The 25,336-nt window shown below is 37.2% G+C and overlaps 1 protein-coding gene across 5 annotated transcripts in view; it reads right to left on the reverse strand.

Moving 5' to 3' along the window:
- The window catches only part of PDE1A (phosphodiesterase 1A), a 402,616-nt gene that overhangs the window by 18,885 nt on the left and 358,395 nt on the right, over positions 1 to 25,336 (reverse strand). For 4 of the 5 annotated variants that reach the window (XM_053597603.1, XM_053597605.1, XM_053597604.1 and 1 more), the window contains 3 exons: positions 18,359 to 18,440; positions 16,233 to 16,353; positions 15,635 to 15,825 (listed from right to left, as the gene is read on the reverse strand). In XM_053597603.1, coding sequence (XP_053453578.1) covers positions 15,635 to 15,825; positions 16,233 to 16,353; positions 18,359 to 18,440 — 394 coding nt within the window. Of the gene's footprint in view, positions 1 to 6,534; positions 6,885 to 15,634; positions 15,826 to 16,232; positions 16,354 to 18,358; positions 18,441 to 25,336 lie in introns of those variants that run through there. The other variant, XM_053597607.1, reaches the window with a different exon arrangement.

Consider the following 25,336-nt stretch of genomic DNA (forward strand, 5'->3'; position numbering starts at 1 on the left):
GAGCACACAACTAGATCCCTCAAACACACAGTTTAGAAGAGGGTTTGAGGTCCTGTGAGAATCAAATGCCACTGCTGATCTGACAGGAGGCAGAGCTCCGGCAGAGACATGAGCAAGCGGAGCAGATGCAAATACAGAAGAAGGTTCTCCTGCTACTCACCCCTGCTATGTGGCCAGTTCCTTCCAGACCATTCACCAGCACTGATTCTCAGCCCTAGGGCTGGGGACCAAAGCTCTATAAGATCTCCTTTTAGTCTGGAGGTGCATATATGAGGCAGGGAGAATAAAAATTATTCCAGAAAACCTCAAGTTCTAAACACTTCATATATATAGTAACTCATTTAATCTTCATAAGAACTCTTGAAATAGATGCTATTATCCTCACTTTACAAATGAGCAAACTAAAACACAAATAGATTATATAAATTGTTCAAGATTACATAACTAATAAGTAATGGTACCAGAACTGAACAAGACAGTCTAGTTGAAGAGTCCTAAGTCCTAACTCTTCATTGTGCTGCTTCCCTGGATGCAATTTAATATCTGCTATGTGTTTGTCTTCCCTTAGTGTGATGGTGAATTTTAGGTTCAATTTCACCACGTTGAAAGATGCCTAGATGGCTGGCAAGGCATTGTTTTGGGGGGTGCATCTGTAAAGGTGTTTCTAGAGGAGACTGACATGTGAGTTAGTGGACTGAGGGAAGACACTCAGTGACAGCAGGCACCATCTAGTTGGCTGGGGGTACAGCTGGGACAGAGTGGGCAAAAGGGGATTGCTAAGCTTTTTATGGCTTTCTCTTTTTCTTCCACAGTAGGATGCCTTTTTTCTTCTTCTACTCTCGCACATCAGACTCTAGGTTCATCAGCCTTTAAATTCTGGGACTTGCAGTGGTGGCCTCCGAGAGGCGTCTGGGTCCTTGGCCTCAGACTGTAGGCTGCACTGCTGGTTTCTTTGGTTTTGAGGTTTTGGCTTATATACTTAGAGTGAGCCACAATACCTGCTTCTTCTGGCTTGCAGAAGGTCTATTGTGGGACTTTGCTTTTGTAATTGTGTGAGTCAGTTCTCCCTTATAAATTCCCTTTCCTGTGTTTGTGTGTGTGTCCTATTTGTTCTCTCCCTCTGGAGAATCCTAGTACAGATTTTAGTACCTGAAGTTGTTCTAGAGAAATGGAATTTTTTTAAGAGGAACAGAATTGTAAGGATGAATTTCCTTCATTGGTTTTGGGGTTGCTGGAATTGGCTCGTTAGTCTGATTATACCTAAAATGCTGAGGACTCCCCTTCTAATAGTACTAATAGCACTGAGTGTCCTTGGTATGAATCGTTTATAGAGATGCACAAAACAAGTGAATTTGATACTCCTAATTCCCTGCTTACAAGAGGCAAGGAGTTTAGTGACTGTCACTATTCATGATACTTTTGAACATTTATGGGAAACCAAGGAATATAATGAAATTGGTTGGTTGTTCCTAATACTGCTGAATATAAAGTGGTGAAAGAAAAAGGATGAACTCAGGGATTGGAACTCCCAGCCAGTTACAAATGCACAAAAAATAGACCAAAAGTTTCTAAGTGTGTTCTGAAAGAGAATCTTTTTTTCTGCAGTCATAGAATTTAAGTTGCTGTAAATCAAATGCAAACCCTCTTCATGCAATTGGCTGCCACACAGACAAAGGTGAAAACATAGCCTGCTAGGGTGTCTACTGGTAACGAGAGGGCATCAGTTAGGAAAGAATGGGGTCCTGTAAGTTGGGAGGTGAAATGGCTGAACACATTAATTTCCTCAATTCTGATCAGTCTGTCTGATAGCAGAAACCCCCAGTGGTGGCAGCAGCAGCAGGGGCAGCATCACTCCCACCCATAACAGTGTCAGCCCTTCCACGTCTATCAGAGGAGACTAACTCTGCATTGCCTAAAGAAAGGGTAATGGCTCCCTCTGAGGCAGGTGCCAGACAAGATAATTTTCCTCAGGACCCATCTTTGCTTCTAGATTATAACTAGACTCAAGTGCCTGCAGGTCCCTAAAGATGAGGGACAAAGTGTGACCCATTAGCAGATGTATTACACTTGAAATGAACTACTTGAATTTCCTAATTTATACAGGGAGAAATCTGGGGGACTTATGTAGGAATGGATATTATGGGTATAGGTTAATGGGGGAAGAAACATGAAGTTTTATTAGGCAAAATTTATTGATGTGAGCCCACTAAGCAGAGATTGTGCATTTAATGTTTTAACTGAGGTAGTTACAAAAGGCACACATAGTTTATTTGGTTGGTTGACAGAAACATGGATCAAAAGATGGTCCACCATGAGCGAGATGGGAATGCCTGATCTTCAAAACCTACTCATTCATACCGTAAGGGTCCACAAGTTATACCTTCTACTAATACTTTAAGAAATAAATTTATGAGCAGGAAACCCAGCATCCTTAAAGATCTCTGTGGTTGCCCTTCTCTGCATTATAGATCTTAAAGGCAATAGAAATAATTAGATCCTGGTGTGTCAGGGATTAAGTAGTGGTATTCAATAGGCAAAGGTAAAGTGGGTATCGTTAGCAGAATACACCACAGAGGCAAAACAGTGATCAGAATAGACTAAAAGATGCAGATATGTGTCATTGGCTACATAATCATGGTGTTCCCAGATGGAAAGCCTACCACATTCTTTTTTTTTTTAATTGTTGGGATTCATTGAGGGAACAAAGATACATAATTGTATCTTATTTGACCTTTATAAGCAGAAAACCTCTGAGTTAAGTGAACAAAAGCCTAACTCAAATTATGAAAACACAGAATCAGAGCCCTTCAATCAATTTTCAGACTTGACCCAGTGAATAGATCCAGAATCCCTTGAATCAAGTGGAGGATAAGACCCCTCCGAGAAGAACAACGGTACACTGCTAAAAATGTAAACTGTTAATCGTTGTCCCATCCTTCCCCACAGGGCTTCCAGACCTTTACCAGGGAAACGATCAGAACTTTGGGGGACCACTGGACATGAGCTCTGAAAACTGACATTGATTCGAGGAGTCCAACATCACTTGGAGCAGGAACTTCTAGGGGCTCAGGTAATTAATGGACCTTTAGCTCAGGCACCGTACCGTGGGTTCTCAAACCCATCCTGTGGTTATTTCCCCATTTCCAAAATGCATAATTGGAGCAGACATACTCAGCAGCTGGCAGAATCCTCACATTGTATCCTTAACTTGTGTGGGGAGGCTTTTATGGTAGGAAAAGGCCAAATGGAAGCTAAGTGGCATCTACTCAGGAAAATAGTAAATAAAAACAGTATTACATCTCCAGAGGTATTGCATGGATTAGTGCCACCGTTAAAGACTTGAAAGATGCAGGGGTGGCAATTCGCATGTCCCACCACATCCTCACTCCATTCTCTATTTGGCCAGTGAGAAGACAGATGGATGTTAGAGAATAACCGTGAAGTATCATAAGCTTAACCAAGTGGTAACTCTAATTGAAGCTGCTGTACTAGATGTACTTTCATTGCTTGATCAAACTAACACATCTCCTGGTACCTGGCATGCAGCTATTGATCTGGCAAATGCCTTTATCTTCATACCTGTCCATAAGCAGTTTGCTTTCGTGAGCAAGGCTCTATTACTTTACTGTCCTGTCTCAGGGATATATTAAGTCTCCAATTCCATCTGATAATCTAGTTGGTAAGGATCTTCATTGCTTTTCCCTTTCACAAAATATTGCACTACTCCATTACATTGCTGACATTATGCTGATTGGACCTAATGAGTAAGAAGTAGGAAACACTCTGGATTTAGTAGTTAGATATTCACATGAGTGTGGGAAATAAATCTGACTAAAATTCAGAGGCCTCCTCAGCCACCCTTGCCATTGCCAGTGGGTTCACAAACACGGTGACCATGGTGACAGGATTGAACTTAGCAACATGGATTCACTCTCTAGGACTGACCTGGCTATGGATACTACTGAATGTCCAATTCTTCTGGCAACAGAGACCAACACTGAGCCCCCAATATGGCATCATTCTTTGGAGCGATTATCTAGCTACCTGCTGGCAAATTGACAAAACTGAACTGCTTCCATCATGGAGAGGAGCAGCATTTTGTCTTTATGGGATATGGATTTTCCTTCCATACACACAACAATTTTGTCAAAACTACCATCTGTAGACTTAATAGGATATTTTACCCACCACCATTGTATTCCACACAGCATTATTTCTGACCAAGGAACTCACTTCACAGTAAAAGAAGTGCAGCAGTGAGCTAATGCTCATGGAATTCACTGGCCTTACCATGTTCCTCGCCATTCTGAAGCAGCTGGCTTGATAGAACTATGAAACAGAGTTACAGTTACACATATAAAGCCAGCTAGGTGACAGTACTTCACAGGCTAAGGTGAGGTTCTCCAGAAGGATATATATAGGGTATTCTTTCTCCCAGAGCCAGGAGTCATAGGTCTAACCAAGAACAAAGGGGTAGAAATGGGAGTGGCATCATTCACCTTCACCTCTAGTAACCCACTACCAAAAGTCTTACTCACTATTCCTGTGATGTTACGTTCTGCTCCCTGTCCAGAGGGAGAAATGCTTCTACCAAGAGACACAAAAATAATTTCACAGAACTGGAAATGAAGACTATTACCCAACCACTTTAGGCTCCTCATGCCTCTGAGTCAACAGGCTAAAATGCAGTTACAGAGCTGGCTGGGGTGACTGATCTGGACTACTAAGGGGAGACTGGATACTACTCCTCAGTGGAGGTAAAAAAAGAGTATGTCTGGATATAGAAGATTCCTTAGAGCACCTCTAAGCATTATTCTGCCTTGTGAGTAAGGTCAATGAGAAACTACAATGACCCAATCCAGGCAGAACTAAGAATGGCCCAGAATTTTCAGGAATGAAGGTTTGGGTCACCATCATAAGAAAATAACTATGGTCAACTGAGGTTCTTGTTAAAAGCAAGAAAATTCAGAATGGGTAGTATAAATAGAAGGTAGTTATAAATACAACCAAATGGCTAGTTACACAGAGGAGGACTGTAATTGTCATGAGTATTTCCTTCCTATTTTGCTAAGAATATGTTTATACATTTATAAACATGTATTAAGCAAGTATCTTTTTTATTTCCTCTCTTATTCCTTTATAATGTAATGTAAGATTTATTGACTTTATATTATCATTTAAGTATTATTAAATTTATATCATGGTATTTAAACTATGGAATATTAAAAGAGTAAACATCACTCAAGAACTTTATCTTCTTTTCTGATGATGGGATTAGTGTGTTTTGAGTTGCTCACAAGATAGTTTAATTACATTGGGCAGAATTATGACTTGTCTTCATTTGGATATTAAGCATGGTTAAAATGATGCATATGAGTGCCAAGTTGACAAGGGTGAACTTGTGATGGTTCATTTTAGATGTCAATTTGACCAGATTGAATGATGTTTAAATGGGTGGTGAAGCACTGTTTTGGAGTGTGTCTATGAGGAGACTGACTTTTAAGTCAGCAGATTGAGAAATGAAGACCCACCCTCTGTGTGGGCAGGCACTATCAAATTATCTGGGGGTGTTGCTACAACAAAGCAGGTAGAAGAAGGGGGATACTCAGAGTGCTCTGGCTCCCTCTCTTTCTCTTCGAGATAGAACTCCTTTTTCTCTTCCTGCCACTGAAATCAGATTCCAGGTTCTTCCACTTTTAGACTCTGGGACTTGCATCAGTTGCCTTCACCAAAGGCCTTAGATCGAGGGCTGCGCTGTCAGTCTTCTTGGTCTGGAGGCTTTCAGACTTGGGTGCTGGCTTTTCTGGGAGCCATGTTACCAGGTTCTCTCACTCTCCAGATTGCAGATGGACTCTTACGGGACTCTGCCTTTGTAATTGTGTGAGCCAGTCCTCCCTAATAAATTCCTTTCACGTATACATCATAAGCATGTATTGATTATGTCCCTCTGAAGAACAGTGACTTATCTGATGGCATCTTAAAGCTAACTTTTATTATTATTATTATTATTATTATTATTCTGGAGGTGGACAGAGACAGACAGTAGAACATATTTTTCCATGTGCTCTTACAACAGCCATTCTTACATCAGCCCTTCCTAGCTAATTAATTATTGAAGCACTCCTACCAGTCTAGTACAATGAAGTATTCAGTTAACCAATTACAGTCAAAGAAGATATAGAAGAGCAGCTCTTAAAAAACAGGCTTTTCCAGAAGGAAAATGACTTGGCTAACCTGAAACTGAATTATGTAGTGGACAAGTCATTTTCAAATCCAATAAAAAACAGATAACTAAACCATATTCCCTTTGCCATTTGTTCCCACTATAATGTACACATTTTTGCTATCCCCTAAAATTCTTGTAATAGCAGAGAACCACTGTTCAGAAGGACAAAGGATGGAATTAATATAAAATATAAATTATATTTATAAAATTTATACAACCTTTCTAATGTCTTAGAAAAGGGATATATCTAAAGTGAAAACAGTTCGGCTTTATTGCACAAATGACAAAATTAATGATTAGCTGCTCAAAGAAAATTTATTGGCACTCATCATATTATCTCAGTAAAGAGAAATGCCACAACATGCCATTTAAACAGATTAAAAGCATAAAGATGTTGATTTAGCCCCCAGATGAATCTGTTTCATAGCAGCTGAACCAGGTCAACCAAGGAATTTGTAGCTGTTATTTATGTGCTTCATGATGCCAATTGATCAATCTGCAAAAATGGATTCTCTTTCTCACGTAAAGCAATGTAGATTTCTGGCAAGTATATGAAAATCTCCAAGTCTTTTGGTTAAATTAGAGTTGCCATCATATATAAGATTTTACTTAAAGGTGTTTTACTGATGGATTCACTTACGCTTCTTTGAACTGGTGTCTGAAAAAAAGGTACTTATTTTAACAATCTAGGAAAATATGTTTAGAGAAGGTATAAAAAAAATTGAAATTAGCATTTACAATCAGCCATATTTGTAGAAGTTATTATGTTAACATTATGAAATAAATATGTTGACGTATTTTTAAAATTTTTCAATATATTTTGTTTTTGCTACTGAAATCTTTTGTGATTCTTGCATCTTTTTATGGTGATCTTAAGGTGATTAATTTTTCTTTATAAATCAACTTTTTTTTGTACAGACAGAGTCTCACTTTATAGCCCTCAGTAGAGTGCCGCGGTGTCACACAGCTCACAGCAACCTCCAACTCCTGGGCTTAGGCGATTCTTCTGCCTCAGCCTCCCGAGTAGCTGGGACTACAGGCGCCCACCACAATGCCCGGCTATTTTTTTTTTGTTGCAGGTTGGCCGGGGCCGGGTTTGAACCCGCCACCCTCGGTATATGGGGCTGGCACCCTGCTCACTGAGCCACAGGCGCCGCCCTAAATCAACTTATTTTTTACTCTACTTGAATTGCTGCCTGGATTCCTCAAGGGGCTTAATTTTAGTTGATTTAAACTGGAGCAGATACTCTCAGAATCTGATGAGAGGTTATTTTGAAAGTTAGAAAGTACAACTTCTGTTCTACAGGAAAGTTTTGGAAATGTAACTAAACCAACTTGTCATGATTAACTTCTAGAACATGATCTAGAAGGTATTACCTTTGACTTTAGGCAAAACAGATGCAAAGTCTAGTCTTTTCAAAGACTAATTATGTGAATTTAGACAAATAATTTAGGTTCTCTGAGTTTGAGTTTCATCAGTTCTGATTATTTACTCTAGAAGTGTATAATCAGAACTGTACCTTTTTTTATGTATTTACTGTAAAAATATACTGTATCAATTTTTATATAAAACGATCAATGGATAAATAAATGAAATGACAAAATTTCAGTATCAAATTCATAATTATTAATATTTTAAAATAAAAATGTCTATGAAACATATAACTGATCTGATAAGCACATTTGTAAGCTCATGTTAAGATTAGACAGAAGTAGATTTGAGGAAACAATTATGCTAGTCTTCTGTAGTAAAGTTTCACAAGAAATTTTTTCCTTTTTTGTATGTTTATTCTACCATATTGCTAAACTACATTATTTTCTGTGCATTGTATGAAACTGTGGAAAGGAATGAAAAAGTTAGACTCATTTAAACCTGTGATGTTGGCTAACTTATTTGTTTCCCTTAGACCTCAAGATTTCCTTTGGTAAACTGGTGAAAATACCCAAATCATAGGGTATTCTCCTTACTAAATGAAATAATATGTGTTGTAGAACTCAGTATATTTGCTGGCATATAAATATGTACTTTGAATATGATACTACATTCTATTTGGCATGAATACCAGCATAATTACAAAAATCATTTACCCTACATAGTAGTATACATAGTATACAATATTGAATTTTAAGATATTTTAAATATAAATAATATGCAAGATTTAATTAATTTACTACCACAGTCTAATAAAATATCATGCCAATCATAATTTAAACTTGATCTTTCAAAAATGTCAGTATTTTCCCACCAATTTAAAATGTTTCTCTTACTTTTAGCAGAATAGACTTCTAATTTTGTTTAATTTTTCAAGCAATGATACAAGACCTATTAAATTATTTTTTGTTTACTACTAAGAAAATTTATAAACCTTTCTAGCAATAAACATTATTTTAAATCAACCTGTTTCATTACAATATTGGTACATATTCAATGTCATTTCAAATAAATCATAAAGTGTTAAAAATAAGAAAACATCTAGCTTAATAACTCACATGGTAATTTTCTGATTATGAAGTAGATCATAGATATAGTGAATAAGTTTTCAAAAAAATGTCATGAAGGTAATGAGGACATTAAACTTTTTATAAGAATTTTAATGAAGGGGAAAATACCCTAACCACAATCAACCCAGACACTCCCAAGCCAGGCCTAAAGAAGGATGATGTGTCAGGGCAACTGTCAAGCTTCTGTTTTGTTGAATGGATTAAGTCTGAGCCCAGAATGAAATTGTTCTGAGTAGCTGAGAGATTTTAGAAGGAGAGTGGGAAAAGAGATAAAAAGAGCTCTGTAATCAAGAGGAATGTAGACCTGAAAGTTTTAGAAAGAGAACAGAGATGAGTGGTGAAAAATGAATACATTTATTCTTCTCTGACATGTAATGTAAGACAAGAAAGCTTCCAATGTACTTGGAATTTGGGTTCATTGTTGGGGATATATGACAAAGTCTTCAATGTAGTCTCAATATGAGCAGTGTGAAGGGACCCAGTCAAATTCTGGTTACATATCAAACTCCTCCTACTAGATCACTGAAAGGGCTCTAAGAGTTGATCTCTACCTTCTACCCCAAGTCTTTAGCTTACCCTGCCCTCATCTCTGACACTGCAAAATCCAACCCCATACTCTCTTCCCCATCACCATCTTGTCTATTTCATAAATTTCCACTGTCACAATTCTTATCTCATTGTTTATAGAGGCCATGAAACTCCTGTGAACTCTTGCAGTTAGTAATCACATTACAAAGTAAAATTAGAATACATGATTAGGTTTTGAGCGTCAGAAAACATAAGTGTAATGGATACACAAAACAAGAAAAGGAACTTTGGGGTGGCGCCTATGGCTCAGTGAGTAGGGCACCGGCCCCATATGCCGAGGGTGGCGGGTTCAAACCCAGCCCTGGCCAAACTGCAACAAAAAAATAGCCGGGCGTTGCGGCAAGCGCCTGTAGTCCCAGCTGCTCGGGAGGCTGAGGCAAGAGAATCGCGTAAGCCCAAGAGTTAGAGGTTGCTGTGAGCCGTGTGACACCACGGCACTCTACCCGAGGGCGGTACAGTGAGACTCTGTCTCTACAAAAAAAAAAAAGAAAAGGAACTTTGGGGACAGAGCCTCTACATTTAGTTTAACTTTTTGCCATTTATCCATAGATTTTTTAGGTCTTTTAGGCTAACAAAGAAAAACATGGTACAGAATAGTAGGTAATACCATTCATTTATATGAACTTGCCATTGAAATGAGACTTCCAAGAGTGGTGTCAACTCTCTCTACTGTCTGAGCTCTTATCTGGTCTTATGCAGGATCTCAGACAGAGACCTAAAGCTGAACTCCTCATGAGTTCTACTTTCAAAAAACAAACAAACAACAACAAAAAACAATATATAGGTATTTATTCTGCACTGGTACATCGGTTTCCTCTCTACATATTTTTGTAGTGATATCATTAGTGTTTTTCAGTCTTTTGTAAACACCCATAGTCTTTATTTACATTTGCAACACCCCATGCAGTAGTTCTTATGGGGTGGAGAAATAGGGAACACTCCCAAAAGGGAAGGACACAATCTCCATAAGATATGTGTCATTGAACCACCTCTCAATCCCTACTCTTATTAAAACTCTGCAAAAGAATGTCTCACTTCCAATTTTAAAAATGAAAAACACTATGATAAGTACTCAAGGTAGAATATAAATAAGACAGCTATGCTTATAAAACTAAGTGATAGACTTCTTGGAGAAAATGGTATTTTAATTGAGTTTTGGAAGAAAGATAGGAAGAGTATTCTGTGAAAAAGGAAGGACAAGGATAAAACTAGAAAAAAGGGAAAATATGAAGCATGGGGGCCTTCAGGTTGTGTGATAAGAATAACCTTATGTTCCAGGATGTAGTCATGGTCTTGTCCACTGACTTTCCCAGGAGTAGAGTGAGAGAAAACAATCTAGAATAGACAAGTGGGAACCAAGATATAAATATGAGGGATATTACGGCCAAGGTATTCACAGCCATTTCCTGAGTACAGCACACCTGGGTGAGGCTGGTTAAGACTCTGATCTGTACTCGGTTGTCTTGTTTGTGAACTGATGAAATTTTCCACTCTTCCCCCACATGTCCTACTGCATTCATTTAAGTGCATAAAAGTATTGTACCTGGGTCTATTTCTGTGAACTGCAGCAGGCCAAGTTGAATGTTTAAAAAATAAAGTATCCCAGATGATGCTGATATGCTTCCAGGGTTGAAAGCATATGGAGTTACCCTTTCCAATAAATGAATGAGTGAATAATACATAGTGCAAAATCACAGTCTGAACTGTTATTTAAGCTCTTCTAGGGTCAAGTGACTTTGGTGAATAGCTCCTCTTAAAACTTTATAATTCTGATCTTCCAAATGTTCTTTTCCTTTAAATCCCTACTCCTGTACAATTATACAGATAATATAATGTAAAAAAATTGCTGAAAATTAAATTGGAAGCAGAAACAATAAAATAAATGTATATTTATATTACATATAATAAATGTATATTTAAATTCATATAATATGTATAACATAATTTAACTTACTTAAGATATAAAATTTTAAAATTACTAGTAAGATCTTATTTGAACTTTTATTTGTAGTTTGAACCATACTTAGAGAGGGAGAGAGAGACAGAGAGAGAGATAGGGAGCTCGAGTTTTTATTTCTGAAAGATATTTTCCCTTCTGAAATCTAAAATGTATGTATATGTTTCATAGGATTCACAGTGCTAGATGCTTAGGAGTAACAACATAAAGTGCATTATGCTTAACATGAAGGGCTTTTATTGATTAAAAAGCTAATGGAAAAGAATAACAAATATTTTATGAACACATTTTATAAACACAACCTATTAATGTAATTCAATACAAAGTTTTTGTTCTTTTCAAAAAATCTATTTTCATTTTCTCTAAACAAATGTAAAAGAGAGGAATGCTGGTGGGAACTAATAGGGATTGCTAGCAAATAAGAAAAAAAATGTTCCCAGAGATTAACTAACAGAGAGCTGTAAGATTAAACTGCGGAGAAATGCTAGTAATTACAGGATAATTCTGGTAATTAGGATCAGTAATGGGTTTGGGTATGACAGCTAAGCTAACAATCCTGTTTATTTGCCCTAAGCATCTTGTTATCTAGTAGTCCTAAAGGTGATTTGAAAATATTCACTATGAAGCCTCTCCAAGAGCTCATGGGTCAGAGGTTAGGAGCAGAGCAGCGTGAAGCTACTCAGTCTTATTTCCTAATGATGCCCAGAGACCTAGATCTTGGTTTTCCATAGAGAAGCAAAAAAGGAAGATAAAGGTAGCATTTCAATTATTACTTCTTTTTGTTCCAGTAGTAACTTTTTCCACATGTTGTGAAAACTAAACCAGCCTGATTCCAGTTGCAGAACTTTTCAAAAGGGGCCAAAGAAACTGAGAGAGTCAGCTGGGCAAGTGTGAGACAATGGTTTCTTGCATTTATTCCTAAAGCTCTCTACATTTGGTACTAAGCAGAAAGAAGAGCAAATTGATTATTTACACTCTGTTACAGTATTTAATTTTTAAAACTAACCTTTTTAAACCTGTAAATATTTTCTAGGGGAAAGTAGTTTAAATAACTCAATTCATGCCGTAAGATTATCCTAGACTTAGAACAGTTTATCTTATTTTTTTTTTTATAAAAGCACCCCCCACCGCCTTTTCTTTTTTTTTTCTTTCTTTTTTTTTTTTGGTGGGGGTGGGGGGATGGGGGAGACAGTGTCTCACTATGTCACAGCTCACAGCAACCTCAAACTTTTGGGCTTAAGCAATTATCTTGCCTCAGCCTCACAAGTAGCTGGGAGCCTCCCCCCTTTTTATAGGAGAAAAGCATACAAAATTTATTTGATGCTAACTTTTATGTGATATGGGATGCTTCCTAGAAAAGAAGTAAAGATCCCAAAGAAATGGATAGGCCTGACAGCTTACATGCCATTTTAAACAAAGAGTGATAAATTGCAGAGATTGCAAGACAAAGGGTTTTTAGGCTTCTGGGAACTACAGTGGGAAGGTACATATAAGTACATATATACTTGTATATATGCAATAAACTAATAGAAGATAAAGACTATCTTAGCAAGGTTTGTATAGGCCCATCTTGGTCCTCACTTTTTGTCTTCTTTTCACAAATCCCAGCTAACCATGGAATTGTACAAATATGAAATAGATCTTTGAAAGCTTAGTAAAAAGTAAAAGGCAAGAAATATTTGAGAACTGATTACAAGTTCTACAAGTTTTAATGCATTTCTACTACCACCCAAAGCTCAACTGACAGAGCTTAAGGCTGTGTGCTTCTGGTATTTGAACACAATGTCAATATTGGCTAATAACTACTTAAACTACATATATAGAGAGGCAATTTCAAAGGGAGGGTGACTAAAAAAACAAACAAAACCAAAGACTACACATTGCAAGGGAGATGGCTTCTGTAGTTTAAATTCAGGCAAGGAAGTATACAGCTTGGTCCACTCAGAGGAAAATAAAATAAGTAGAAAATGGCTCTGAGTAGACCATAATGTTGGACTGAGCAGATAGAGACTTTAAGACAAGTTTTATTAAAATGTTTAAAATTTAAAGAATTGAAGGAAAAGATGCTAACAATGAGTGAAAGTAAATATCAAATATGAACAGAGAAACAATTTAAAAGAACCACATGGATATTATCAAACTAAAAAGAAGAATAACTGAGATGAAGAACTGTCTCAGCAGATTTGACAATAGATTTGAGGTGACAAAGAATCAGCAAACTTGAAGGTAAATCATTATAAAATAGCCAATCCCCAAACAAAAGACAAACAAGCAAATCAGCAAACCAAAAAAGCAAGCAAACAAACAAACGAAAAGAAACAGAGAAACAATTATAGAGATGAAACAGAGATCTAGAGCTTGTGGGACAATTTTCAGAATCCTAAATTATGAATAATATAAATAGGCTCTTCAGAAGAGAACAGAGAGGAGCAGAAAAAATATGGGACAAAATTACAGGTAACTTTCCAAATTTGATATAAAACATTAAGTTATGAATTTAAGAAACTCAGTGAACACCTAAAAGTAGGATAAATATAAAGAAAACCAGACATATATACCTCATTATCAAATTTCTGAAAGTCAAAAATAAAGAGAAAATCTGGAAAGCAGCAAGAAAATAAAAGACTCAGTACATTCAAGGTAGTGATAATACATTTCTAGGTGATTCTTTATCAGAAACTATGGGAAGCCAGAAGGCAAAACAATAACAGATTTAAAGTTCAAAATGGAAAAAAAAAAAATCACTCAAGAATTAAAAATTTAGCAAAACCATCCAAAAATGAAGGTAAAATAAAGATACTCCCAGATCAAAGAAATCCAAGTTAATTGTTTGCCATCAGACCTGTGTTACTAAATACCAAAGGCAGTATTTCAGTATGAGGGGAGATGACACCACATAGTATCTCAGATCCTCAGGACAGTATTATGAACACCAAAGCGATAAATATGGGGGAACATATAAAAGACTGTGTATGTGAACATGTGTCTCTGTCACCTCTCCAGTTTCTGCAGTAATTAATGCATTGTTTCTGGCTCTCTGCTCTGTTCTTGTGGTTCATTTGACTATATCTACATCAGAGCCACACTGACTTAATTACCACAGTGTAATGTTAAATTTTGATTTCTGATATGGAAAGTACCCATACCTTATTCTTTGGAAATGTCTTAGCTAGTCTTAGCACTTTGCAATACCATGTAAAATTTAAGCATCAATTTGTCAAACTCCATAAAAAAAAAAAAATTGGAATTTTTGTAGGAAACACAGTATATTTATCACCTACTCAATACTGAGTCCTTCTGAACATAAATGTGGTTTAACACTCCATTTATTTTAATCCCATATAATATCTTTCAATAAAAAGTTAATTTCTGGGTATATTAAGGTTGTAAACTGAAAAGGAGAATTCCTGGTTGAAAGAACAGTAATTGCAAAGGCTCTAGGGTATTTTAGAAATCTTCTAGGAGTCCACTGGGCAAAGAGTTTAGGACATGAGGGAGACCGGGCTGTCGGAAGAAGTATGAGAAGAGGCAGAAGGCCAGATCTGGAATTTCTTACATGAAAGATTACGACTATTCTGATACTGACTCACATGCCTCCTAAACCAAATGATCTAATTAATTTGAATAAGTAAATTATAGGGAATAACTATAGCTAGTTTTCTATTTGATTTTTTTGTGTGTGTGACTGATTACAAATTATTTCTCCAATTCTTTTTTTTTCTTCCATTTATTAAGTCATATATACATAGATCATGAATACATGTGTGGGATTCCATGTGATTTTTTTTGTACAAATTGGAGTGGTTACATCCAACTAATTATCATAGCTTTTACCTCATTTGCTTAATCACTGTGTTAAGACATTTGTGTTCTATACTTAGTAGATTCTCCAATTCTTGAGTGATGCTCTTAGTCAAAGAAGTTAACTCAAATTCCCAAGTGAAACTAATTCAAAGAACTAAAAAGAAGTAAAATTTTTCTTAGTAAAATTGGGGGGAAAAGCCCAAATCTCAGACATTATTACATTCTTAATGCAACATTAAAAGCTACTTCCAAAGTAAAATGTAAGCTGGGAAGCACTCCCAGAAAAGCACGAGAGTTTACTATAACACAGTTTGACACCATCTTATTGTCTCATCTCTTAATATCAATTTGCTCACCGCCATACAAGGCAGCAGCTCATGTGGCATAAACAGAGAAGAATCCAACTTTTTCATAAATAGCCAAAGGGTAGCCAAACTCCAAACACCACCAAGGACTTACATATTTTGTAGAAAATAAAATCTAGAGAAAAATTCAAAATATTTGAGTAGGAGTTAGGACAGAGAGAAATGGCAGTAAGCCTTCCTAAACAATCATACCTTGTGCAGCCAACTCTTTCCACCTCTCTTTGTTCTGTTGAATGATGTCCACCAGGTTGTTTTTGAAGCTCTTCAGGTCCACTGCTGTCAGGGAGTAGTCTGGGAAATAGGACGGATCACCCAGGTAGCCTCTTGTGTTTGCTCGTCTTATCGGATCAGTGCTTTGCAACCCCACAATGGTAGATGAGCAGCTACCAGTAACAGCCAAAGAAACCAAAAAATACCAACATCAGGATAGGAGATGAGGGAGGACAACCTGAGAAAAACTTCACAAAAGTGACTGGAGAATCAAGACAGCAGATATGCAGGCCCAATCTTTAACATATGGCAGTTGCTCACCTCCCTTCTCTCCCCTCCCACTGGGAAAGAGGGCAGGAGACTCTCCTTAGTGCTAGGGTATTTTTTTGTACTGGTCTTCAGTTCTCAAATTCAAAGGCAGATACAATATAATGCATAAGCCACTAGGTGGCAATACTTCCTAATAATTCTTGTAAGAATGCACAGCCTAAATATTAAATATAATAAGAATAATCATTAAGTAAAAGATTGTTAAATATCACAATGATGACAAATGATGCAAAAAAAGAAAACATCAAACCTGCTTGTCACATAGGAAGAACTGTCGGATTTTGAAGCTTCCTCTATAAGAGGATTAACAATTTTCTCTGTTGAGTCTGTCAGAAGAGAAAATGTTGGCTCTACTATGAAATCAATGAAACCTACAAAAACAAACAAAACAAAACTAACTAAACAAACAAAAGTCCCATAAATTCAATTCAAGAATTTCCTAAATTCCAAAATCAGTAATAATAGAGAGCTTCTCTGAGACTTCTGGAATAGCAAGTATCGACTAAAATATTGGGTTTGCTTACTTGTTGATATTATTTTAGCCTAGCAACACTCTTTAGAGATAGTTTAACAGCTCCAAAAATAATATCCAAAGCAGTGGGAGCGATATAATTCAAGTATATTGGCATTCCCATTTAATATTCAGCCTTACATACTCAGCCTCATATATAATCACTGACAATATGAATGAGAGTGACTATATTTTCCTCTTGCAATAAGAGGGATCATTAACCTTTCTGAAAGGTCTTCATGTGTGTTTTGGATTTTATTATTGACCAACAAGAAATAATATCTAAGCTCCAAAAAAACTAAACAATTAAAGTTTTTCTAAGTGGTTCTCAAGATGTCAACCAGTTTTTCTTTTTTCTTACTGCATCAGTCAGAGCTTTCTGCCAGTGTGTTAATACTTCAAAGTGCTGTTTATTATTCTTAGGATGTAAAGTGTTAGTTCACAGAGTGTAGGCGTGTTCTGTCAAATCAGAGAAAAGAACAGTAACATCTCTGGGAGACAGCAGTAATCTCAAGCACTTTGAGATGTCAGAATTGAATGAAGACTTTAACATTTATAGCACTCATCAAGATAGAAACTGACACAGAGAGAATGGGCAATAGTCCTCTGGGAGCATTAACCACCCAGTGTTTAGGCAGAGAAGGAAACAGCAACCTATTCTAAGCTCTGTGTGTGCATCGACAGTCCAAGGTTCTGCAGAAGGTGTGGTGTTTCAAGTCAAGTGCTTGTTGGAAACACCTCTGGGAGCCATGGAATATGCTCCGAATGTAAGAGAGAGGCTTGTTTAGGTGCAGTGTCCTGGGAAATACTCACATTTGAAGATTATCCTCCCTACGCTTTGATAAAGGTGATTCACCTTTGAAATAACTAGATTGATTACTTATGGTACATAATGAGACACATTCTTAATTCAACAAAACTTCAGTGGTTTTTAAGTTGATATTTTCAAGTCAAAACTATGGTAACTGTCCATCCAGGGTGTTAGTTTAAATTCTCTTTAAATGACTGGGATATTTAGAGTATCAGCTGAGGCAGTACCCCTTCTAACTTGGCAGCAATTTTATATTATAGCCGCAAACCTTAGAAATGTCCACCCCTCTCAGCTTGCCATGGCAGGTCCTTAGACTGCCACATTTACACTTGCTAAACAGTGACAGCACCTGCATATGGTCACTAGAAAAACAGCTGTTGAACTTGGATGAAAAGAGGGAAAGGTCAGAACAGCAGCTTTGTGGTAGTAGGTGGTACCTGAGGACAATTACAGATAGTGGCTTGGGGAATAACTATTACAAATATTTGAATCATGCAACACAGCACTAAGAGGTTTTAATAATGGATTGCACTTGAAGTTCTCAACACTAATACAGATGGTAACAATAAATGTAGTTAGGACCAATATCATTTTTCCAACTTCCTGTTGTTGACTTATCTATTCATATTATGAGAATTTTTTCCCAAATGAATATGAGGTAGTCTATGAAGCATACTTTGGAAACTTTGTGGTAACAGAACAGGTACATCAATATTTTTGTGAAATTCTCCTATATCTAAAGGATTAAGTTACAGAAAAGAATGATCAGCACAAAATAGGAACAAATACACTCATGCACAAGAAAAAAGTCTCCTATTGTATAAAAGATACAAAAGATTACAACCAGAATAATAATTGCATTTTCTAATGTTGCTTTATTGAATCCATTTTGTGAAAATGTTCCAATAATTTTTATCATTCAATACCATATAGATCAGCCTAAAACTAAAATTTATGAGTGATGTTTTCGTGGAAGTTTAAACAGGATGATGTACACATTTGAAAACTGATATGTACACACCCATTTTTCATCACCATTAATCTTTGGTATTACCTATTTGTGACTGGGCCACCATGGTTGACTTCCGATCACAAAGTGGGGAAAATGGAAGCCCCAATTCAGCTTCTTTATCTCCCTGAAGAAACAAAAGCATATTAGTAGAGACCTGAGTTGGAAAAGCTAAGATAATAAGCAGCTTGGATACAACCTAAAAAAACCACATCTTTTGTTTTGTAGTTAAAACATTTTTTAATAAAACCAAAAGATATATTCCAAGTTTATATAATTTTTCTTGGATTGTCTCCTTTTACAGACATTTTTTCAAGGAGAAGAAACATGAACATTTTCAGCACCTGGAGACGTTGCTGTAGAATTACAACCTCTTTGTTATAAGGATATATACCTTTGCTCTTTGGAATTTGCTCAAGTCACTATAAAACATCATCATCTCAGTGTGTTAGGTAGCATTTAATTAATAATCCAGTTCATGGAGTTTTATGCTCATTATTTTTATGCCAAGTACATCAGATCTTTAGTATCAAGAGTTTGTGACTGAACTGCTTGTTAAAATAAAAATTATATGAGCATTTTTGAAATCTCTCTCTTCTCATTGACCAAGCTTTATTAAATCTCTCTTAACAAGTAATACAGAATATTTTCAAAGTTCTTATAGTTAGCTTTCATAATTTCATTTTAATGCATTTTTCTAGGAGAAAATTGAAATATCATTTTTTTTTATTATTTGATCTTATCTAAAGTAGATTGAGCCCATATATTAAAGAATTTCATGGAGTAACAGCTTCCTTGCATCTGGGCACTGTGAGTCCGGGGAGATAGGACTCCAGGCATCTCAGGCTGGTGGGATCTGCCTATCATCACCCATGTGAGGATACAGAGAGTCAGCGAGAAACTTCTGGACCCCAAGAGGAGGACTAAAACAGTGGAAAACCGGCAAGTAGTCGTGTGTGTTCCATCGGTCTAAACTCGCCCGCAACTGTAAGTTCAGTAGCAGCAAGACTGCAAACTGGAAAGGCCTTACCTGTGAATTTTTTTGCTTTCTTTGGACTTGGCACTCAGTTGAACTGCCTTGGGGAGAGCCTGAGCAGGAATGCGGAGAAATTTGGCCGTTGTCTAGGGCCCCAGTCTGAACCGCTGAGCCAGATGGAGCTAATAGTGTTTGGCTGTGGGCCACAGTGAGCCATTGTGAGCGATCTGCCCTGGCAAGCTCCGCCCTCAGAGTCGCAGAGCTAGAATCGGGTGGGAGCTGGTAACCCAGCGACCTAGGAGCCTAAGGGTGGGGTCTGAGCCACCTTGCAGCCCTAACCCTCAGGGGCAGAGTGAGACCGGTTTTGGCACACTGGGTAAGTGGATAGCCACTTCAGCAGTGATTACAGCGACAAGCACTTTCCTGGGAAAGCTTCTGCTCAGCAAGTTTACAAGTTCAATGTGCCTTTTAAGTGGGCTGAAGAGAGATTTAGGGTGTCTACCTGCTGGGGTTTGAGAAATCAGCAGCCTCCAGTTGTATCAGAACTGTGATTAACATCTCATACCCCAGAAGACCACGTTTTGCCCAAACAATATTCAACAACGTATACATACTGCTTTGTTTTTGGTTGTGTGTTGTTTTTTCTTGTTTTTTTTTTTTTTTTTTTTTGGGGGGGTTTAGTTGTTTTTTTGTCTACTTTGATGTTGTTGATGTTGTTTTGTATTTTAATTTCAACCTTTTCCGTACAGATCTTTTTTCTCAATTTTTCTAGTTTAATTATAATTTCCCATTGCTGCCTTTTTTAATAACTAGAACTTCATTTTTGCTACCGTTTCTACTGCTATAATTGGTTTTTCATGCAATATTATCCCGTAAAGTTTTCTGTTTGCTTGTTTTGGTTTGATTTATAGCATTTTTGTCTTTCCTCTCTACTTGGTGGAGGTGGGGTACTGTGTCTGATCAGGTTAGAAAAGAATGGCTGACCTCAAGGGAACCACCCAACTGGGCACCCCCAGAAGGTGGTTTTTTTTTTTTAAGATTGTGTCAAAGTACCCTACTGTACACCTATATTGCTCTGTCTCCCTCTTTCTGTGCCTCTCTTCTTTTTGTCAATATTCCTTTTACCCACCCCCTCTCCTTTCTCTATTTTTTCTTTCTTTCACTCGGTCCTCCTTTCTTTCATCCCTTTCTTGCTCTTCAACCTTCTCACCCTTCTGGTCCTGTACCAAAAGGACTCATCCAACCCTTAGTCCACAGGCACAAGAACTTAAAAAGCAAGAGAAAGTGAAAGGAAAATTAGGGCAAGGAAACAGATAAAAGAAATCACTCATGAGGAAGAATCAGCAGAAAACTCTGGGCAACATGAAGAACCAGTCCAGAACAACCCTGCCAAGGGACCATGAGGTAGCTACTGCAGAGGATTCCACCTATAAAGAAATATTAGGAATGATAGAAAGGGAATTTAGAATACACATGTTGAAAACAATGACAGAAATGATGGAAACAATGAAGGAAACTGCTAATAAAGTGGAAAATAGCCAAAAGGAAATCCAAAAACAGAATCAAATAAGAGATGAACGATATGAAGAATATAAAAAGGATATAGCAGAGCTGAAGGAACTGAAACAGTCAATTAGGGAACTTAAAGATGCAATGGAAAGTATTAACAACAGGTTAGACCATGCAGAAGAAAGAATTTCAGAGGTAGAAGACAAAGTTCTTGAGATAACTCAGATAGTAAAAGAGGCAGAAAAGAAAAGAGAGAAAGCATAATGTTCACTGTCAGAATCATGGGACTTTATCGAGCGTTCCAACATATGAGTTATAAGAATTGCAGAAGGGGAAGAAGAATGCCCCAGAGTAATGGAAGCCATACTAGAGAACATTATAAAAGAAAATTTCCCAAATATCACCAAAGATTCTGACACACTGCTTTCAGAGGGATATCGGACCCCAGGTTACCTCAACTCTAACCGAGCTTCTCCAAGACACATTGTGATGAACCTGTCCAAAGTCAAGACAAAAGAAAAGATTCTGCAAGCTGCCAGAAGTAAGCGCCAGTTGACCTACAGGGGCAAATCCATCAGAGTGACCACAGACTTCTCTAATGAAACTTTCCAAGCAAGAAGACAATGGTCGTCTACCTTTAATCTACTTAAACAGAACAATTTCCAGCCTAGAATTCTGTACCCTGCTAAGCTAAGCTTCAAAATTGACGGAGAAATCAAATCATTTACGGATATACAAACATTGAGGAAATTCGCAACAACAAGACCAGCTCTACAGGAAATACTTCAACCTGTTCTGCACACTGACCACCACAATGGATCAACAGCAAAGTAAGAACTCAGAAATTAAAGGACAGAACCTAACCTCCACACTGATGCAAAAGATAAAACTAAGCAATGGACTCTCACAAAATAAGATGAATAGAATACTACCACACTTATCACTTATCTCAATAAATGTTAATGGCTTCAATTCCCCACTGAAGAGACATAGATTGGCTGACTGTATTAAAAAACACAAGCCATCCATTTGCTGCCTGCAAGAAACACACCTGGCTTCAAAAGACAAATTAAAACTCCGAGTCACGGGTTGGAAGACAATTTTTCAGGCAAATGGAATTCAGAAGAAAAGAGGAGTTGCAATCTTATTTTCAGATACATGTGGATTTAAAGCAACTAAAGTCAAAAAAGACAAAGATGGTCACTTTATATTGGTCAAGGGAAAAATACAAGAAGACATTTCAATTATAAATATTTATGCACCCAATTTAAATGCTCCCAGATTCTTGAAACAGACTTTACTCAGTCTGAGCAATATGATTTCTGATAATACCATCATAACAGGGGACTTTAACACTCCTCTTACAGAGCTGGACAGATCCTCTAAACAGAAATTAAACAAAGATATGAGAGACTTAAATGAGACCCTAGAACAACTGTGCTTGATAGATGCATATAGAACACTCCATCCCAAAGATAAAGAATATACATTCTTCTCATCACCCCATGGAACATTCTCCAAAATTGATTATATCCTGGGACACAAAACAAATATCAACAGAATCAAAAGAATTGAAATTTTACCTTGTATCTTCTCAGACCATAAGGCACTAAAGGTGGAACTCCACTCTAACAAAAATGCTTGACCCCACCCAAAGGCATGGAAATTAAACAATCTTCTGTTGAATAACAGATGGGTGCAGGAAGAAATAAAACAGGAAATCATTAACTTCCTTGAGCGTAACAACAATGAAGACACAAGCTACCAAAACCTGTGGAATACTGCAAAAGCAGTTTTGAGAGGAAAATTCATCGCTTTAGATGCCCACATTCGAAAAACAGAAAGAGAGCGCATCAACAATCTCACAAGCCATTTTATGGAATTGGAAAAAGAAGAACAATCTAAGCCTAAACTCAGTAGAAGAAAAGAAATATCCAAAATCAAATCAGAGATCAATGAAATTGAAAACAAAAGAATCATGCAGAAAGTTAATGAAACAAGAAATTGGTTTTTTGAAAAAATAAATAAAATAGATAAACCATTGGCCAGAATAAAGAGAAAAAGAAAAGTAAAATCTCTAGAAATGATAAAGGAGAAATGACAACTGATCCCACAGAGATACAAGAGATCATCTCTGAATACTACCAGAAACTCTATGCCCAGAAATTGACAATGTGAAGGAAATGGATCAATACTTGGAATGACACCCTCTCCTTAGACTTAGCCAGGAAGAAACAGACCTCCTGAACAGACCAATTTCAAGCACTGAGATCAAAGAAACAATAAAAAAGCTTCCAACCAAAAAATGCCCTGGTCCAGATGGCTTCACACCAGAATTCTACCAAACCCTCAAGGAAGAGCTGATTCCTGTACTGCAGAAATTATTCCAAAAAATTGAGGAAGAAGGAATCCTCCCCAACACATTCTATGAAGCAAACATCACCCTGATACCAAAACCAGGAAAAGACCCAAACAAAAAGGAGAATTTCAGACCAATCTCACTCATGAATATAGATGCAAAAATTCTCAACAAAATCCTAGCCAATAGATTACAGCTTATCATCAAAAAAGTCATTCATCATGATCAAGTAGGCTTCATCCCAGGGATGGAAGGCTGGTTTAACCATACGCAATTCCATAAACGTCATCCACCATATTAACAGAGGCAAAAATAAAGATCACATGATCCTCTCAATAGATGCAGAAAAAGCATTTGATAAAATCCAGCATCCTTTTCTAATTAGAACACTGAAGAGTATAGGTATAGGTGACACATTTCTAAAACTGATTGAAGCTATCTATGACAAACCCACAGCCAATATTTTACTGAATGGAGTAAAACTGAAAGCTTTTCCTCTTAGAACTGGAACCAGACAAGGTTGTCCTCTGTCACCTTTACTATTCAACATAGTGCTGGAAGTTCTACCCAATACAATTAGGCAAGACAAGGAAATCAAGGGAATCCAAATGGGAGCAGAAGAGGTTAAACTCTCCCTCTTTGCTGACGACATGAACTTATACTTAGAGAACCCCAAAGACTCAACCACAAGACTCCTAGAAGTCATCAAAAAATACAGTAATGTTTCAGGATATAAAATCAATGTCCACAAGTCAGTAGCCTTTGTGTACACCAATAACAGTCAAGAGGAGAAGCTAATTAAGGACACAACTCCCTTCACCATAGTTTCAAAGAAAATGAAATACCTAGGAATATACCTAACGAAGGAGGTGAAGGACCTGTATAAAGAAAACTATAAAATCCTCAGAAAGGAAATAGCAGAGGATATTAACAAATGGAAGAACATACCATGCTCATGGATGGGAAGAATCAACATTGTTAAAATGTCTATACTTCCCAAAGCAATCTACCTATTCAATGCCATTCCTATCAAAATACCTACATCGTACTTTCAAGATTTGGAGAAAATGATTCTGCGTTTTGTATGGAACCGGAAAAAGCCCCGTACAGCTAAGGCAGTTCTTAGTAATAAAAATAAAGCTGGGGGCATCAGCATGCCAGATTTTAGTCTGTACTACAAAGCCATAGTGCTCAAGACAGCATGGTACTGGCACAAAAACAGAGACATAGACACTTGGAATCGAATTGAAAACCAAGAAATGAATCTAACACTTTACAACCACCTAATCTTCGATAAACCAAACAAGAACATACCTTGGGGGAAAGACTCCCTATTCAATAAATGGTGTTGGGAGAATTGGATGTCTACATGTAAAAGACTGAAACTGGACCCACACCTTTCCCCACCCACAAAAATTGATTCAAAATGGTTAAAGGACTTAAATTTAAAGCATGAAACAATAAAAATCCTCCAAGAAAGCATAGGAAAAACACTGGAAGATATTGGCCTGGGGAAAGACTTCATGAAGAAGACTGCCATGGCAATTGCAACAACAACAAAAATAAACAAATGGGACTTCATTAAACTGAAAAGCTTCTGTACAGCTAAGGAGACAATAACCAAAGCAAAGAGACAACCTACACAATGGGAAAGGATATTTGCATATTTTCAATCAGACAAAAGCTTGATAACTAGGATCTATAGAGAACTTAAATTAATCCACATGAAAAAAGCCAACAATCCCATATATCAATGGGCAAGAGACATGAATAGAACTTTCTCTAAAGATGACAGACGAATGGCTAAGAAACACATGAAAAAGTGTTCATCATCTCTATATATTAGAGAAATGCAAATCAAAACAACCCTGAGATATCATCTAACCTCAGTGAGAATGACCCACATCACAAAATCTCAAAACTGCAGATGTTGGCGTGGATGTGGAGAGAAGGCAACACTTTTACACTGCTGGTGGGACTGCAAACTAGTACAACCTTTCTGGAAGGAAGTATGGAGAAACCTCAAAGCACTCAAGCTAGACCTCCCATTTGATCCTGCAATCCCATTACTGGGCATCTACCCAGAAGGAAAAAAATCCTTTTATCATAAGGACACTGGTACTAGACTGTTTATTGCAGCTCAATTTACAATCGCCAAAATGTGGAAACAGCCTAAATG

The sequence above is a fragment of the Nycticebus coucang genome, chromosome 7 (genome assembly GCF_027406575.1).
Source record: "Nycticebus coucang isolate mNycCou1 chromosome 7, mNycCou1.pri, whole genome shotgun sequence".
NCBI classification, from domain to species: Eukaryota; Metazoa; Chordata; class Mammalia; order Primates; family Lorisidae; genus Nycticebus; species Nycticebus coucang.